The sequence below is a fragment of the Perca fluviatilis genome, chromosome 13 (assembly GCF_010015445.1).
Source record: "Perca fluviatilis chromosome 13, GENO_Pfluv_1.0, whole genome shotgun sequence".
Taxonomy (NCBI): Eukaryota; Metazoa; Chordata; class Actinopteri; order Perciformes; family Percidae; genus Perca; species Perca fluviatilis.
In genome coordinates, this window is record NC_053124.1 from 14,111,972 (window position 1) to 14,131,659 (window position 19,688).

Sequence of the window (19,688 nt, forward strand, 5' to 3'; positions counted from 1 at the left end):
GTCAAAAATAATTCTGACAGATTTTATATCATAAAAGATATTTTGAAAGCATATAAAATAAAGACACATGGAAATACCAGAATAAGAGTTTTTTTTATTAACGGACAGGGATTGAGACATTAGGTGCAGTTTATAGTTATTTAGTGTCTTAGGGCAGTAGTGCCTGAAAGGAAATACTGTACAATCATGTTCTAAATGGCTTTCCAAGTTTGATTTGAAATCTTGAAATAAACATTTTTTTGTCTTAGTATGAATAATTTTTAGAAAAATACATAGTTTTGACAAGCTGCTTCTGCATCAAAGAGAAGGCACAAGATGTGCACTTGCAGATTCTCAGATAGAAATATAAAACTAATATATAGGCTTTTTTTTATTAGTGCAAGATATAAGAGCAAAAGATTCTGAAAAGATGTGTTATGATTGTGCATGTGCGTAGTCATTGGGTAGCAGGCAATGGTTAGATTGCCATGAACAGAAACATTTTCTGAATAAACAGAGGATCCAGTTGCCATGTAACCATCACAGGTTTTAACAAGGCTTTCAGAAGAGGTCATTTTTGTACCTGTTATGGAAATGTATCAGTATGTGGTTCTGGTCTCCTCTCCAACCAGAAAGGATGATGATCATGTTAAAAAAAACCTTGTTCACATGGATTTATGAATTCACCTATCCAGTTCAGTATTTCATCTACAATGTAAAGACACACGGATCCACAGCTGAGTGTGACTTAAGTGTGACAGAAAGATAATTCAGTCTGGTAGGATTCAGCCATGGAGTCCCAGACCCACCTCTCTGTGGTGAGGGCTAGCGTCCAGGCTTGGGGTTGTGCCCTGTGTTGCCTCCAGCTGTCGAGGAGGTGGAGATGCTATTGTGTTGGACGGCCTGCAGATGAGACCCAGGACCTACAGGGGTGGGACTTCCTCCTGGGCTCACCCCTGCAGCTGGACACAGAGACAGCTGTCAATCAAAGTCACAGATGCTGTGGATTGTCTGTTCTGTGAGCGGAGTTTGTTAGCACACGCATGCAAATGAATGAAAACCCACTACAGCTTAGATTAAAGGAAAATATCTCTTTTATTTTAACAAATGAATACTGTACATACAGGTAAAAAGACAACAATAGAAATATACGAAAAGTAACACATGCCAATATTGCATCCATTTTTGTTCTTTGAAGCTCAACACTTAAAACATAATGGCTGCTTTCAATTAAGCCACAAGGTGCAGTATTTCTTTTCTTTCCGTTAAGGTCATAGACAGGTTCAGTTATTGTTGAACATTAACTTTAGACTGCCTGGAGTGCAAGATGGGCATGGTCTCCATTTTGTTCCAAGCTAGCTTCATGCGAGTCAAATTGCCAGAATATTGCATTGCACTCCAGAGTAAACACTTCAGTCAAATAGCGTCAAGGTCTGGTTCATTAAATGAGTATGAAAATGGAAATGAAAAATGCATTCCCCAAAACTGAGAGTTAAGAGTGCAGTGCTTGATTGGCTCTCCATAGAAGTAAAAGTGCATGTATCAATAAGTGGAGACTGGCGGGTTAAAAGCAGAGTTTTTACTCTTAAGTGCTGTTTAGCTGCACTCGGTGAGATACAGTTTAAGGTCCCTGTGTGTGTGCCGAGGGGTGGCTGCTTGTCATAACAAGAAAAAATGGAACCATGGGGTATTCCTTTATGTGCACATACAAGGTATCTGAAGTATAACCTCAGTGATGGATGGAGATGATTGGTGTCAGGAATCTGGAAAAGCTGGTGACATTTCTAGAGAGGGGGTGCAGGGTATGGGGGTTTTACTCACTGGGGTACCCCTGTGCCTCTCTCTGCCGGGCGGTGACAGGACAGTCTTTGTGGGTGAGCAGAATCTGCTTCAGTTGACCCACCTCTGACCTCAATGACGTCACCTCATTCTGGAAACACACAGAGAAATACTAAGTATCCTTGAAGTGTAGATTGTGTGTACTTTTTAACACTTCATCACTGAGTGTTAGCTAAGACTCATATACATCACAACTGTACTAAGTGCAACTAGCACAATAGGTTTACTTACATCTTTATTAATACTGTTTAAGTAGTTGCACATTTTTATTCCCAACTTGTATATATTTTAAATATTTGTTCTTGTATTGTATCCCATTTGTTATTTCATGTATATTGTATCCTATTATTTCATGTATATTCTGTATGTGTGCTGTCTGTCTGATATTTTGCTGCTGTTAACACTGTAATTTCCCATTTTTGGGGTCAATACAAATCTATCTATCTATCTATCTATCTATCTATCTATCTATCTATCTATCTATCTATCTATCTATCTATCTATCTATCTATCTATCTATCTATCTATCTATCTATCTATCTATCTATCTATCTATCTATCTATCTATCTATCTATCTATCTATCTATCTATCTATCTATCTATCTATCTATCTATCTATCTATCTATCTACTTGTGTGTCTACAGATGCGTGTCCCACCTGTAGCTGCAGGTTTGTATGCGTCAACTCTTCAGCTTTCTTCTCCAGCGATGACACCCACACTTTCCTCTTCTGTCGGCAGCGGGTGGCTGCGGCCCGGTTACGCTCCAGAAACTTCTGCCTGCGCTCGTCAGGGTCCTGCTCTGCTGTCCTCCTGCGGCGGTTGCCGCCTCCCCCTCCTCCACTGCTGCAGCTATCACCTGCCTGCACTGCATGCTGGGAGTGGGATAGATGGGAGGGCTGCATCTGCTGTGCAACTGGTGATAACTGCAAATAAAACCAAACATTTTCAAAGTTAGCTAACTGTGCCTGACTGCCTGAAATATGTCAGGCGTATCATAAATATTAAAGCATCTGCACCTGTGCTGGAGGTGCAGGAGGCGAACCCTGGTGCAGATGGGGAGGGGGTGCTTGGTGAGCCTGAGCAAGGTGGCTGTGGGGGCTTCCCAGATGCTGTGGAGGTGGAGCATGGCATCGCTGTTGAAAGGCGAGGGGCTGAGTTGGAAGCTGTGGATGATGGGGATGATGGTGGTGCTGTAGTGGAGGTGCCTGATGACGCTGTGTCATCATCTCCATCATGTGACCCATGGATGTCACAGGGTTGTTGATGGCGACCATTGCTGGGTGGTGCTGTTGGAAATGATGACCCAGCGTCTGTTTGGATCTCTGAGAGGAGATCAAAGAAATATATAAGTATACATGTGATGCACTGTTCAACGCATTTAAAGTTGCATAAAACAATAAATACCAGCTAAAACTCCACCCACAGAGACAAAGAGCTGTACATGTCATTTCCTTAAAAAACACAGTGGAGCCTCAGTATGTATAAATTACAACTTGTATATTTGCACGTCCTCTCTTGCACATTAATTCTGAGTTTATAATGGCCTCTAGGAATGTCACAGACAACCAATTACAACTCTTGAATATCTCAAAGGCTGGTGAACCTGGTATAAGAGAAAGATGATTGGACGCTGGGACATGTAGTGCCAAGAAAGCCCCCAGTGACACTGAATAGGAGCGGGTTCTTGACTATTATATATAGCAAGTGAAATTTAGCTGCTAAACAATTATTCAAAGTCTTTTGTGTATCAAATAACTTAAATTCAACTGGGCCTCAACATGACACCTTAACTCCTGCTTTCTGGATAGAGACCCCCTTTTACATCAGGGGTGTCCCAACTGAGGCTGAGTTTGGTGTTAACTAATAATTTGATTTGCAACATATCTCTAACAACATATCAAATTATTCACAACATGTCTGGCTATATTCAGTAAACTGAGAAAAAAGCTAACCAATTGTCTAGAGACAATCAGTCCTTTTAGAAGTCCCCTGGGTGAGATTGTACAGGAATATTTAATTTGTATTTGATTTCTTAGTATTTTATTAAAGTATAGGTTGTAAAATGCAGCACATTAATACGTAGACATTTCCCCTATGAATAGGGTAAATTGAGAAAACTAAAAACCCTTTTTCCAAACTCTCTTGATATGAAATTCAAATTACAAATTAAACACATATTTCAAATACAGTATGTTTAAATACTGCCTACTACTGTTCCCCACAGGGGTTTTAAACCATGTTTGAGTTGATATGTGTGACACTAAACACTATATATGAAGAGCTTGTGGATATACGTAAACATTTTCCGTCTCTCTCATACTGTGTGGTGTGTGTTTGACCCCCAACACTGGCTAAATTGGTACCAGCAGCTTAGCTACCTTACCTACAGGTCCTTTCAGGTCAAATAAGCCTCAGTAGCCAACAGTATCATACCTCTATGTAGTAAAAATATCTCAAAATTAAAATTATAACTGGTCACAGCCACAATCTTCCACTTAGCCCATCATCGCCTTTTCTCCTAATTATCCACAACCGTGAAAACAACTGTAAAAAGGAGGGATAATGTGCCCCAATAAATGCTGCAGTCTGCAGCTTGATACCTTCACACTTTATCATTCCCGCTTATCATCTGACTAAACAGACTGTAAGAGCTAAATTAAACTTCATCTCACCTTTCTCCTGCACTCAGCAGAGGAGACGGAGAGAAAGAGAGGTCATGTTTAGAGCATGACATCACCCTCCTCCCTGGCAATATTGCTATCTGTTCCCTGTTAATATTTCTTTAAGAGAAGAAGCAGATTTTTTTTCCCCCTTCAACCATTCAACTACGAAAAAAAGGAGCACATTTAGCGGGTGCCAAGGATGAGGTCACCGAGCTGTCTGTGCCAGCTTTGCCAGGCTGACAGTCAAACACACACGCACAGCCGCACACACAATGAACAGGACGGGACACGAGTATTTCAGCTCTGTTTACTACATAGAAACACCCTGACACTGGGGCCTGTGATTACATCATAGGTCTCCTTGGCCTGGATGACACACCACGTTGATATTTCTGTCTGGAGGGATCAGTGAATGAAGACACAGAACTGTACATGAAACACTGATCCACTTGTTAAACGTTTACTTTTCCACTTCAGCTGAGTGTGGAGTTACGGTACAACGGAGGCATGTTAATACTCCTTCTGTGGTTTTACAGAAGCAGAGTCCTGTTTCACACCTTAGAAATGCAAAATACAACACCTGACATGACTAAATTACAATAGAATAAAATAAAATTACTCTGGAGAAGAAGTGTGTTTTTGTGTGTGTGCGTGCACGTGTGCGTGTGTGTGTGCACGTGTGCGTGTATGCGTGTGTGTGTGTTCAAAGAAGAGAGGTTCAGATTTGAACCTGCGACCTGAGCAGCTCTGAAAACTGAAACCCCTTTTCATTTGCTACTCTATATACAAGCTCATGCACATGAAGTCATAATGTGTGTGTGTGTGTGTGTGTGTGTGTGTGTGTGTGTGTGTGTGTGTGTGTGTGTGGCTGGAGGGCGATTTCACAGTTTTCCCTTTTGAAGGTGCTTTGATAGCACACATATATTTAACAATTGATACTACATGCACCTATAAAGAGGAAATGTAAAATTTACAAGAGGAGAGATTGAGAGCATGTTTACACAAGAAAAATAAAAAAACCAAGAAAGCCAGGGATAGCATGTGGATTGTGATTTCCTGTGGTGTGGACATGTGTGTGTGTGTGTGTGTGTGTGTTAAAGTGTAAAATTAAACTCTGGTTCCTGTCTATCCTGATTAGAAAGGAATAAGCCAAAGGCATAATGTGTGTTTTTGTGGCTTTAATTACAGAGATGAGAAAAGTGAAATCATAAAAAGTTAAAGGAAAAGTTAGACATTTTGGGAAAAACACTTATTCACTTTCTGGCGGCGAAGTAACTAAGAAGATTGGTACCACTCTCATATTTGTCAGTTAAATACAGGGCAAATATGAAGCTACTACAGCCAGCTGTCGGTTAGCTTAGCATAGCACAAAGACTGGAAACATGGGGAAACTAGCTAGCCTGATTCTATCCAAAGATAACACAATTTGCCTACCAGCACATCTAAAGTTTGCATGTTATAATCTTATTCATTCAAATATAAAAAACGACAATTCAATGTTTTATTATTTCTTGGCTCTGAGCAGTTGCCAGGCCATCGGCGGAGATTCCAGGAAGTTACTAGCCAAGAAATAGTCCGGCCCCTAGTAAAACGGCGTATTGTCGTTTTTTTTCACGTTATGCACGGATAAAGGAAATCAAATATAACATATACATTTGTGAGCTTAGGTGTGCTGGTAGGGGGGCTTTGTTACCTTTGGACAGAGCCAGGATAGCTGTTTCCCCCCTGTTTTCAGTCTTTATGCTAACATAAGCTAACCACCTTCTGGTGGTAGCTTCATACTTACCGTACAAATATGAGATTGGTATAAATCTCCATCTCCATCTCCATCAGAAAGAGAATAATTAACAACTAACAAATGACTATCACCTTTAGTCCATAAACAATGGCATTGGTATCAGTTTCCCAAAAACCACTAGTGGGCCAGCTGTACTTAGTCTTATCACATATAGTATACAGAAAGTCTTTGATAAAGCATAACGTTATTACGAGAGGAGAAAGTAATTATCAGTAGGAAACGGTAAGAAAATATTTGACTGGTCAGTACCTGAGGCGAGGAACAGGAGGGGTTGTGTACAGGACCTGGTATACCCATTATACATGGCATTTGCTTCTCTATCTGAAGAAGGAAAGAAATTGACACATAAATAACCTTTCAACAATGACAAGGAAAAGCTATAGCACATACATAACCTCAAGTATAAAGAGTTCTCCACAAGGTCGCATCCATTTGCAGTTTGACAATTTTTTATTAATTCATACACAAGAGTGAAGTGAATTTTTCTGTCATCCATAAATATTTCTAACTCGGGGATCTTGACCACTTTGGCCACTATACCTGCATCTATAAATCATAATGCATGCGTGTCTGAATGCAGATGTATGTGTGTGAGTCCTGTACTTACGGGCATGTGTTGGGCAGATGCCCCTTGCATGGCGGGGTCTGGCAGGGTGCCAGGTAAAGAGGCTGGCAGCGGTTGTCTGTGTCTGTTCCGCATGTGAAGGAGGGAGGACAGTGGCCCGGGAACCGGCCTGTGGTCAGCCACGCAGAGAGAGAGAGAGAGAGAGAGAGAGAGAGAGAGAGAGAGAGAGAGAGAGAGAGAGAGAGAGAGAGAGACGAGTCATGCCACAGAGCTATCCACAGCTAAAGTTTCACTAATCCAGTTTAGACAGAGGTGCAAGTTGAAACATTAATAGCTTGAATGGCAGGTGGAGGTCAGGCTGGGATAGTTGGACATGGTCAAAAAAGGTCAAAGTGGAAACTAGGGATGGATAAATGGATGACATGAAACAAAGTGGTAATAGAAGAAGGATTAGGATTAAATCTACTAGAGCTAACTGAGTTGATCTGTTTTGTGACTAACCCAAAGAGGTATGTGTCCCGTTTTTTTAAATATCCATCTTGGAGATTTCTGCCTCCACCCTAACTCCATGGCAGTGATTAAAATTTTGTTTGTGCCAGTTACTCTGGGTAATCCACAGACCTCACTGTCAACAGTTTCTATTGGAACAACTTCCTGCAGAACAATTTGTCCGTATGAAGACTATTGTTCTGTGGATTATCCAGAATAATAAGGACATCTGTTTCTGGAAAGAGTTTTTTCCAGTTAAACATTTTTAAAAGTAATTTTTCAATGCGGTGAGCACCACAATCTTAATTATATTTACCTCCACTGTACTGAGGTGGAGGCAGTCTTGCCAGATTTGTCTGTTTTCCTCCAAATTGGGCTACTTTTATTTGATTTCATTGGGTGAGTAAAAATGGTTTTGGGCAATTTGTGATTGTATTTTGTATTATTTGGGCACTTGAATCTGGCTTTTTCTTCCTATGCAAATTATTATTTATTCATACCTGTGTGATAAAAGCCCTTTTATCTGTTCATTTTCTCATTATTGTAATTTTGGTGGTTTTGAGTTTTCTTAAACCTATACTACTAGAACAGAATATGTCTTATGACTGAATGCTTAATTTTTCATCTTGTTCTCGTATAGGTTAAGGTTAAGTGTTTACTGATGTCTAGATGCAGGTTATTTGCGACCATGTTGCGTGTATGTGTGTGTTATTTAAAATAAAATGTCATCGCACCCTACTGGAGCAAAAAGAGGAGAAGAAAGGTGGGTTTTAGGTTCTCATTGGGCTATTTGGTGTCAGTCAAATCTTGCAAGAGGAAGAAATCTCAGAGGTGGAAATGTGGGCCCATAAAACCTAAACTATCTGCATAGCTACAAACCACTAGAAGCACCTAAGTGAGAAAATATTCCCTTTTGTTTTTGGGTGAACCAACACTTAAAATATGGACAAAAGCATCCGCTGAATGAAAGACAAAAACAAAATGTTGTTGTATGTGAGCAAAAAAGGTGTAAACAGAGATTTGAGGTAAAGCAACGACGACAGAAACTATTATGATGTAAAAAAAAAGTGAAAGAAAACAGAGATATTGAAAACAATAACAGCTTGAGAGGGAGGAGAGAAGCTCAGGGATGATAGCGGGGGATGTAGAGACCCAGGGTGCCATGTGCTGACCTAACCACTCTGGCTCACGGCCAATCGGACAGCGTGGGCCTCCGTGGCCGCGCTGAGGTCATCGGCAATGATGTCATCACTGAATCTCGGGTATGCGGCCCGTATAACACACAACAAAGTACAGACAAACCAAAACAGCATTTCCAAACGTAACCACAACAGTTCTACCGGGCCAACAGCCAGACACTCAGAGACCAGGTCGCTATGGAAACTGGTCGTAAACATGAGGGGAAACAATCAGACACACGATCCATGGTTCATTTTGCAACACTTAGCTGGTTTCACTGACTAACATGCTGTCTGGATTCAGCTGGCACTGATTTATGTACCATAACCACTCCCCACTGTCCTGTCCTGTCTGGTCCTGGACAGATGTTTGGAGCTTATTATGTCATTGACTTACTTTTGGTACCTTGGTTCATCAGATCAACTGCAGAAATGTGACAGAGGCTTTGTTTGTCTATATGTAAATAAGCAGAAGCTTTTATTTTGTAAGACTGGTTGTTGGAATGAGAGAAGGCTTTAAAATGTCTCTTTAGGCCCAAAAGTATTGAAGTGCTCATATTATGCTTTTTGGCTTTCCCCCTTTCCTTTGTTGTGTTATATATCTTTTTTGTGCATGTTATAGGTTTACAAAGTGAAAAAGCCCAAAGTCCACCCCAAAGGGACTTACCATCTTCCAGAGAAAACACTGTTCACAAACTGCTCCAAACAGCTCTATTGTAGTCCAGCCTTTACTCCCGTGATGAACGTGCGTCACTTTGAACACGTTATAATGCTCGCCTAGCTGCTAGCGTGGCACGCCCTCATACTCTGCTTCTGACTGGCTGGTAGTCCTTACCTAGCTACTGTGCGACTCCCAACAAAGATAGGAATAGAAGTGAGATGCCTCACTCAATAGCTAAAACAGAGAGCTCAACACACAGGGTGAAAAGAGGAGCTGCAGCAATGTGCAGTACAAAAAAATATATTTGTTTTTTGTTTTTGTTTTTTAATAAAACCATGTAAACCTATTCTGATATAACCTCTAAATATAATTATGAACCTGAAAATGAGCATAATATGATCACTTTAAGAACAGTGCTACAAATGTGAGGCGTCCTGGTGAGCTGGGGATTTAAGGCACTGACCATGTATTCTCAATGTCCCCCGTCTGAGTCCGGCTGGATACCTTGATTGCAACTAATTTTCCATCTCTGTCTGCCCTTATTTTCTGTTTCTACTGTCTACTCCCCAATAAAGGCATACATTGTCCAACAAACATTTGCCAAAGTGTCACATATGTAATAATGAAACTGCAATTTAAACGTATTAGATGATAACTATGACTAGTAGACAAAACAATAAAAAAGTAATATATAATAACATAAATAATGATAAATGTCCTTGCAGCTGAGAATGTATAGTTAAAATACTGAAAGAAGTTGAAGTGGCAGTTGAAGTACAAATAGTGAAAGAAGATGGCAGTGAAAATTGAAGTTTTCAGTTGAAGTATAAGCAATTAATAAAGTAGAAGTGTTAATTCAAGCATTCAATTCAAGCGTTTGAGAAAAGATTTATTTGACAAAATTAGTGATATCATTTTGTTTTGGTTTTATTCTAATGGTTTGGATGTGGGTAGGATACTTTTTCACATCAAGCAGCATGCTGCAAGTAAATAAAAAAATAAAATAAATTGGTTTGACATTGTTCATTAAACCCCACAGTATACTGTTTGTAATGAGATATTCAGATTACATAAATCTAAATCCAAAGATGAAATGTCAAGAAGAGGGAAAGCAGCTGCTGGGAGCTGGTCAGATGAAAGACAGGAAGTCCTCTAATCTGTCTGTTAAACTGGGTGATAACCAGGGAGCCATGGAAGCTGAGAGACTCCAGTCTGGTTCTGATTCGTAACACACATAACAGAAGCAGTATTTGGGTGGCAGTGTGGGTAGTGTCAGTGGGTTTGAGTGGGTGTTGTGCAGCCGTTCTCCATCTCTTTTGCTATGACTTTGTTCTGACTTTGTTTGATTTTTTTCCCTTCTTTCTCTCAGTTAATTAGTGCAGTGATAAATTATGCAGGGGGAAATGCCAGTCTGTGCCAGACAGAATGAGTTATAATAAGTCCAAAACAGGAATGGGCGAGACAGAGTAAGTAAAGGAGAGAAAGAAAGAGTGAGAAAAGGCAACATTAAAATGAAATGTGAGTGTGTGCACATGTGTGTGTGTGCACATGTTTTGGTTGTGTGTGCACATGTTTTGGTTGTGTGTGTGTGTTTTGTGTGTGTGTGTGTGTTTTGTGTGTGTGTGTGTGCGTGCGTGCGTGATGAAGAGAATAAATGTTGCTGCATGGATGAATAGATGAAGTAAAATCTGTGCTGTATGCGTGTATGGGTGCCTTTAGGTGTGCATGTGTGCAGTCAAACTCACCCTGAGTGTGTGAGGGTGGAAGAAGCCTGGGTGATGACTGAACCGGACAGCGAGGACAGAGCTTGCTGGGCAGCCAGGCTGCAGCTGGGGCCCATCATGGCGCCATGACACTGAGGGTGCTGCATGGGATGGGTCTGGGGATGGTGCAGTGGTGGCTGGGGATGAGGGTGCTGGAGCTGCGATTTCAGCTGCTGCGGGTTCATACAGGACGACCCATTATGAGAAAGCGTCTGTTGGGAGAAGTGGGAGCGACAATCAGCTGGGACCATTTTTAACTTGCAGTATCTACTTCCATTATGTGATCTGAGGTGATTTTTGAGATGTGTGTCTGTCCATGCATCCATTTGTTTAGGCATGTGTGTGTGTGTATGTGTGTGTGTGTGTGTCTGCATGTGCTTGTGTGTTTGATGTCTAGCTGTTTAATTTACAGGGGAGAATGTGATCGCCTGGTGTGTCTTTCCTCGCAGCAGGTCAGATATCTGCAGTCGTCTAATTGGGTCTGACTGTTTTTATTTGCCTCACAGTCAAGTGTCACTTAAAACGCTTACCTGACAGACCTCACAAGCAAACACCTATCGGCAATACCGCACAAGTCAGCATTGTGTCTTTAGGCTAACCTCAGCCAGAGATAGCCAAACGATTGAAAATGCTGCTTGACTTTGGTTTGTATTTGTGCATAAAATGTACCTGTTTGCTCTTTTCCTCTTCTTGTGCTTGAAGAAACTCTTCCTCTATCTCCTTGAACAGACCAACCTCTTCACAGTTCTGCAAAAATCGTGTTGGCGTTGGAGTCTGGTCTGGAAGCATTACATACAAATACACACACAAAAAGGAGAGACAGGTTTAAAAAAATTGGCAGACATTCATGTATCGCGGCCCTTTTGACACAATAGTCTCTTCCTGCTTCCTAACTCAACTGTAGTCCAAGCTGTAATGGCAAGAGGAGAAACGAGTCTCCTCTCAGCCGTGCTCTGTGTGTCTCTCTGTGATAACATCAGTCTGTCTCTCTGAGCAGTCTAAACATGCACGGGTCAAAGGTCAGTTGGGCTCTTTGTTTTTGACATGAGATTTCCTGCAGGAGGCGTGGCAGGCTGCAGGACAGAGAGAGAGAGAGAGAGAGAGAGAGAGAGAGAGAGAGAGAGAGAGAGAGCGAGACAGAGAGAGAGAGAGAGAGAGAGAGACAGAGACAGAGACAGAGACAGAGACAGAGACAGAGACAGAGACAGAGAGAGAGAGAGAGACTCAGAGAAAGAGTATGCAGAGGTTAGATGGCATGCTCATGTTTATGTCCAGATGGACAGCTGTTTCTATGGTTACAGACAGTGTCACATGAGCGTGTTCTGACCATGAGTCTGGATCGTGGTGGTGCATTAGAAAAAAAAATGCTTCGCTAGTGAAGCTACTCAACATGCTTTGCCTTGTAGGGGCTTTTACATATACGACATGAAAGCTGGATTAGTATATCCTATGGCTCCAAACCTGTTTTATTTAATCTCTCAGTGGAGTAAGAATAATTTGTTGTTGCATGCGGTGCACACATATTGTTTGACAGTTTTTGAGTTTTTGAAAGCCTTTTTTTCCCTGATTATTATTTTTGCAATTTAGCATTTAGACTATCACGAAATATATTTGTTCAGTAATCAGCAAACTAATATAGTGTTATTGTCAAAGTACACAGACAGACATATCCACAAGCATTATGCACCACATATCTGGAACAGACTCCTTTCTTTAAATAATTGTTTATTTCTTATACTGCACTGTAACTTTTATTCTTGTATTATATCTGTTTTTATATTTTTAACTGTTTTTAACTGCTCTTTCACGTTTTATGTAAAGCACTTTGAATTGCCTTGTTGCTGAAATGTGCTATACAATTAAAGCTACTTTGCCTTGCCTTGCCTTACATCTACCTAATATTCTCCCACAAAATTCTCTCCTGTACCTACCTTCACTCCTGTCCCCCTTACTTTTCCCAATATAGAAATAAAAAGCACAATATCAAAAAAAGGGTTGTGCTGACCCCTGCACAACTCCTCCCTGGGTGTGAATCAAAGTTGGTCTTCACTGATGCCGTTATCAGTATGTTTAGTCTAATCTGATGGAGTATACTGTACATGTTGCAACTTGAGCAACTCTGTTCTCTCAGACTATCTGATGGAAGGAAGCCTGTATCGAGCTATCTGATTTCATACTGTATAACGTAGCGTCATCCTTTTTTCATCAAGCACACACACACACACACACACACACACACACACACACACACACACACACACACACACACACACACACACACACACACACATACACACATGCAGCCAGACAACTGAAGCTGAACTGAGTGACATATAGCAAGTAGTGAATAAATGAGGAAGATTATTTATGGTTATGGGGAGATAAGGGGAGACACAAACTTTGTATTATGTTGGATAGAAGGCAATATGTTTTTTTTTCCTTTTGTGCTTTCTCACCTGTAAAAGCCGTATCCGTCTTGATGGAGGAGAACTTGAGGGACATCTCATGCTTGTGTCTGTGGATGAGCAGATGCTCTTCTAACTGGAAGCGCTGCAGCACACCGACAGAGTGAGAAAGATATGAAGAGATGCGTGCAGCTGCATGACATGACACATGGGATGAGATGTTTAGTTTAATCAGCTGACTTGTCAGTCATAATGCGCTGAAGTCAGTGGCGTATTTGAGAATATTTATCACTACACATGACAGATGAAAGAAAAATATATTTATAATGTATTTATTATATCATTTTTATTTTTTACTCTTATTATAGTTCCTTATTACACACCAGCCTTTATCAGCACAGTCTTGTTGCCACATTGCTATTCATGTGACAGATACAATATTTAATCTTATCCTATTATTATCTGCCTGGAAATACATTGTGTCCACAATTAATTATCACATGATAAATACATTTCTACAATATGTAAAGCATTTTATTTCACCAACAATAAAATCAGGATTTATAATAATAATAATAATTCATAATAATAATCATATATTTTCCTGCAAAAATAATTTTCTTTACAGCTGTGGTGCAGGTGTAACACACATACTGTATCCAACAGACCTGAGAGCAGCCCGGGGCGCCGCACATATAAGGCCTGTCCTGTTTGTCATTCATGTCATACACAAGCCTACAAAACAGAAGAAGCAACATATTAACATAACCTGCAACATATTAACCTGCTGCATCCACACATTGCAGCAGGCAGCTTGTACTTATATTTTTAATTACACAGAGAGAGAGAGAGAGAGAGAGAGAGAGAGAGAGAGAGAGAGAGAGAGCGAGAGAGAGCTCTGATAAATCACACACTGAGCTTGTATGATACAGTTATCCTCCTATTATCACGTCTTTATTGTAGAGGCGGTGTGTAATGAGGTAGATGCCACAGATGATGGATGTTTTACCCAGAGACATCTCGAGGAAATTGATCCCTTTAGTGCCAGCGGGAGAGCAACAGTATTGCTGCTGTATACTGCAGATAGTCATTTTTATTGGGACAAGTACTGCTGTATAATAAATACAACCTGTTTGTGTTTTTCCTAACTATTCATTAAACAGTAGGCCTAGTAATAACATGTACTGGAAGCACCAGAAGAGAATCAAAGCCTTACGGCATCAGGATCTTTACTTTTCATAGTTATTATGTAGCAAAGTGCAAAGTGTGGTGCCATTAAGCTTTCATCGGGGCATCAGTTAATAATATGAGTGTGATGAAAGGATACATGCTTGCCATGCATAGCGTAATAATAAAGTCATCATAGAGTAAATATATCAACACAAACACAGAATAAAGTACAATGATAAATCCACATGCAGCGCTAACCCGGGCTTGACCCACTAGTTCTTCAGTGGAGATATTAAGCCAATCATGGGGGGTAATTATGACTTATTTGAAGTGCTTCTTCTGCTGACCGCTCATTTTCCACTGAGAGCAAAGGAAGAAGCCTTCAACTCCCTGGCCTCAGGCATTCCTCTGAGCTGTGTGTCACCAAACAAGATTCACACACTTGTCGAGAGGTCAACCCTTGTCGAGAGGTTTGACCCTTGCTTGACTTTTCATCCTTGTGATCGAGAAATGTTAAAGATGCGGATGGTGGCGATGAGAAGAGCGTGTGTCACTTATTTCACAGGTACACACACGTCTTTCCCCTCAAGCAAACTTTGGGTTTGCGTGAGCATAAAGCGCTGAGAAGACAGTAAAGTGGGTCCTGATGTCATGGGAAAGAGTGAGAGCTAAAGAGTGGAGCGAGGAGAGAGAGAGAGGGCAAAAGTACATGCTTCCATAAGAAATGGAAAGTGTGTAGGGTGGGGGGAAGGCTTAAGGGGTTGGAGAGTGGCATTAGGGTGATGGAGAGAGGAATGGAAAGGGCAAGTGGCAGTGAGAGAGAGAGAAAGAGAGAGAGAGAGAGAGAGAGAGAGAGAGAGAGAGAGAGAGCGAGAGAGAGAGAGAGAGAAGGAGGAGGACACAATGAATGGAAGACAGAAGGAATGAGGGAGGCGGCATAGGGAGGGCTGCACTGTCGGCCTACTGCTGACAGGTTTGAACCTGCCTCAGCCCCCATTTTCCAACCCCAGCAATAGAGGTGACTTCATAGGTGTGTGAATGATTGTGTGTGTGTGTGTGTGTGTGTATCACAACATGGAAGAAGCAAACAAGTGTCCACAACATCACAATCATAGCTAGATAGAGCGATAGATCATTTACAAAACCAGTTGAAAAAGACGGAAGATTTTCATAGAGTTAAAGTTTTTAAATGTATCCTACCTTAAACGGCACTCTAGTGTGTAGCCTTTCATGGAGCAGTGATATTAGGCTACATAAATATGATACCCTATTTCAGAGATAAATACTTAGATAGATATTTATGATAATCATGATTATCTTCCAACAGTTGTTACCCTCTCTCTCTCTCTCTCTCCTAAAGCAGCACTTGAACTAGATGAGCAGACTCAGCACATCTTCAGCAAAACCTTTGTCAGAACGCATCAATGCGGAATGACGTCATACTTAATACATAAATCCAACAACAGACAAGACAACATGTTGCCAACTTAAGACGGATTAATGTTACATTTTTCTTTTAATATCTTTTTTGGAAAAACTAAACCATAGGAGTTTGTCCCGCCTCCTCCTCTGTTATTCTCTTTTGATGAATGACATAATGCACTCACAACTTTTAAAACCGCCTGTGCTTGTGAATCATCTAGCCTACAATATTCTTATGTCCAGCTTTAAAAAAAAAAAAAAGTGTCAACTTTACTTACTTACTACGTCTCAAGGTTGCCATGTTTGATGGATGAATGTCAACGGCATCGAACCGGTCGCGCCGGCTCGGAGCACATTCGGCTCAAATTAAGGCAGCGGTTCTGACCAGCAAATGGTCCAGCAGCCGGGCGGTCAGTGTCTGTCTGAGTCCCAAGAACATGCCGGTGTGTTTCCTTTCCTACCGCTCCGTAGAGCAACCTGTTTAACTCATAAACAAGCTCGCCACAGCTGTACGGAGAGTGCTGTCACACCCCCCAAATAGACACTCGCGCTCAACCTCGTCCGCCTGGTGATGAGACTTCACCGGGACAACTAGCCAATAAACTTCCCCCGTTAACTTTCCAGTAGGAGTGAAATAAAAGAGATTAACGTATAAAGATACATTCAGCCGACTGTGTCAGCGTCAGGCGAGCACTTGCTATTGAGTTTAAAGTTTTGTGAATGAAAGTAAATTGCGGAGGCTTACCTACAAGTAGAGAGGGACAAGCGGCGCCCAAGAGAGGAACCACGTTGGACTGAAGCGAGATTACAATACGTTCTATTTACAGAAGCATTACATCACCCTACCGGTGACGTCACGTGGGATTCCTGAACTTCTAAATCATTGCGGTCCCGTACGGAGAGAGGGATTGAGGGGGGCGGGGTTACAACACCGGCCCGTAGGGGGACGGACGGACAGGACAGCGGCATGGTGGCGGTTTCCGGGACCGACAGACAAACCAGACCAGCCAACGACACACCAACAGCAACGTGACGGGCACTGCAGGGTGGGCTGATGAGACCCAGTTTCTCTCTCTCTCTCTCTCTCTCTCTCTCTCTCTCTCTCTCTCTCCCCACTTTCAGCGTCTGTCTTACACGGGACGTCCCAGCGTCTGCATCGAGTTTATGCGTCAAAATGAGCATAGCCCCCAAGGTTTAAAAAAATAAATAAATGCTTCTATGTATTTTAGAACAAAACTATTATTTTGAAACATAAACAGGGGGGAGGTAAAGAGAAATTAGGCAGTGCTTTGTCCCGAACTGATCCTGATAAAAGAAACTGAGAACATGATAGCCTACTAATAATGGTGCTACAACTAGGCTACTAACAATAGCATAATAATAATAATAATAATTATAAGAAGAAGAAGAAGAAGAAGAAGAAGAAGAAGAAGAAGAAGAAGAAGAAGAATACGCCTAATAATAGTAGTAGTAACAATAATAATAATTGTAATAATATTACTATTCTTGTTGTTATTGTTGTTATTATAAATGAATATATTAATACTAATAATAAATTGGTCCAATGACCCTGTTTTAATCTCTGGTGACCCACTCGTTTTTATATTTAATCAGGTAGTCACTTTGAGATCAAGATTTCTTTTCCAAGAGAGACCTGAGAATAATTTTTTTTTTTATAATTAAACAACCATGTAGGCCTATATAAAAAGTTATAACATATCTTAAGTCAAACAACCAACAATCAAGCTACAAACAGAATTAATAGAAATAATGAACACACATATGGACCTACAGATTCTATTACAATAGTTATAAAACACATAGGGATTATAAAGCTTCGCCAAGGGTATTGAAATGATCCCTCTTGAAAGCTGTTTCAAGTTCTTTCTATTTAAAAAGTGCATATGGCCTACCTAAATTCTGCTAAGGTTATTGCAACCAAGCGGGATAGCTTCAGCAAGACAAAGTTATTATTGAATCATACCTATACTGTTGTGACGGAAAGATTTAAATAAGAAAAGAGATGTGAGGTAGTTCAAAAGTTTTAGCGGTGTAGCGTTATTGATAAAGTGTAACATGTTGTTATAGATTGGGTTTGTTGTCACCATCAAACATCCACAGTCACTAGGCTACACACAGGTAGTGTGTTTAATATGATGTCATAAGTCATGATCAGGGCAAAGAGTCACGTCCCATTCTGACACAAGCTTTTGTAGGGGACACATTTTACACAGGAACAGCTTTACAGTTTAAAAAGGTGTTAACTTTTTTTACTAGGGTTTGGCAAATGTATTCATTTTGGCAATTTTGAAAAAGATGAGACAGATGATATTTTAAATATTCAGGTTTATGTATCCTTTTAATGGTTTTTAATTAAGTTACACTGAATTAAATTATTGTTTCCAAAAATAAATAAATGCCCACTGTTTTATAACTTGTTCAAAATCATTTATGTGATGCCATGAACTCCCCTTGGTCATACAAAAAAACAGGAGGGCCTTTCATTCACATCTCCACTGAGCTAAGCCATGGAGTAATAGCTGCCATGTTTGGTCAGGCTTTCCGGTGCTCCAGCTGAACAGAGGGATATGGTTTTGTTGTGGTTGAAGCGCAAAATGGGACCAAACCCTACTGACTCATCATCCACCGATCACATAAAGTATGCAAATTCTGGTAGCCATGGCAATGAGAAACAGGAAGTTGTGATGATGTCACTCTGTGTTGTGAGTTCCTAACCCCTGTGGATGTGAATCACTGAGCTTTGTTTTCACTGACGATATGGGATGTTTTACAGCACGTGTGCGTGCCCGTGAAGAGTGCACGCTAAAACACACTAAAAGGTGTATGACGGCAGCCAGGAAGTCTCTGGCTGGTGCCCTGGAGCAGACAATGCCACTGCGATTACAACTACCTCCATAACTCAGCGGCTATACCAGCCATTACTATCTGGCATCTTCACCTCAGCATGGCTCTTAACAGCCAGACTGGGAGCTTAAGAGCGCTGCCTGCTCAGAGCCTGATGTCACCCTGTCTGTAAAAATATGGCGTTTCAGGTCAAAGGTCAAACAAACTTAACTGCCCTCAGTCCCCATGTAGCATTATCCTCACTGTGGCTACATCACATATCTGGCTCATTTGCCAAACTTTTTTGATTTGATACACGATGATCTCTGACTATTAAGTGCAGAGTAATGTTGCACTAATGTGCGACTTAAAAATTAACTGAAAACAGAATCCGAGTATACAAGTTACAGTCATCTGATTATGTAATGCGACTGCTGGAGTTAAATTTACATCCAACTCTGCCCTTACATGCAGATCCACTCAAGAGCAGACCCCTTGTGTGTGTGTGTTATGTTATGATTTGGTTTGGTCCACACTGCACAACACGTGTACACTGGAGTTGTGTGTTGGTCAACGCACTGGTTGGACTGTTTATCTTAAGCGAAAAAGGAGCTGATAATTAGAAAATCCATGCTAGAAATCTATCCCAAACTGTTACAATGTGCACCACTCACAGACCTCAGATATGATGATGTCATGCACCCTAAACTCACTCTCAGTCTCTCCCTTTCTCACATGCTACCACTTCTCATTTACGTAATGGTGTTGGGAACTGTGTCCCTGTCACAGCTCTGATACACCATGTGTGTGTAATGAGTGTGTTTATGTTGAGTGTGTGTCCTACATGTTTGTGTAAGAGAGAACATGTGTTAGGCTGATGAAGTCACTGCATTTCTTTACTGTACAAGT

General features: G+C 41.0%; 1 protein-coding gene across 8 annotated transcripts; it reads right to left on the minus strand.

Annotated features, from left to right (window-relative positions):
- Positions 1 to 74: 74 nt before the first annotated feature.
- Positions 75 to 16,937, minus strand: creb5a (cAMP responsive element binding protein 5a). 8 transcript variants are annotated; one of them, XM_039819513.1, is made up of 11 exons: positions 16,685 to 16,937; positions 14,012 to 14,078; positions 13,395 to 13,488; positions 11,608 to 11,717; positions 10,921 to 11,150; positions 6,890 to 7,016; positions 6,532 to 6,603; positions 2,838 to 3,143; positions 2,478 to 2,744; positions 1,801 to 1,909; positions 75 to 941 (listed from the first exon to the last, which is right to left on the minus strand). In XM_039819513.1, the coding sequence occupies exons 2-11, from the start codon at positions 14,063 to 14,065 to the stop codon at positions 805 to 807; spliced, it is 1,506 nt and encodes a 501-aa protein (XP_039675447.1). In that variant the 5' UTR covers positions 14,066 to 14,078; positions 16,685 to 16,937; the 3' UTR covers positions 75 to 804. The 8 variants fall into 8 exon arrangements, with proteins under 8 accessions (XP_039675447.1, XP_039675446.1, XP_039675445.1 ...); XM_039819512.1 differs by having other exon boundaries at positions 16,681 to 16,937; XM_039819511.1 differs by lacking the exon at positions 16,685 to 16,937 and adding an exon at positions 16,214 to 16,666.
- Between the last annotated feature and the right edge of the window lie 2,751 nt (positions 16,938 to 19,688).

Bases quoted from the DNA above. Each gene is read 5' to 3' on its own strand.
- creb5a (XM_039819509.1), bottom strand. From the start codon at position 15,745: ATGAAAGGCTACACACTAGAGTGCCGTTTAAG. The intron at 13,489-14,011 runs GTCTGTTGGATA...GGTGTGCTGCAG, and splicing joins GCGCCCCGGGCTGCTCTCAG to CGCTTCCAGTTAGAAGAGCA. The intron at 1,910-2,477 runs GTGGGACACGCA...GTGTGTTTCCAG, and splicing joins ATACAAACCTGCAGCTACAG to AATGAGGTGACGTCATTGAG.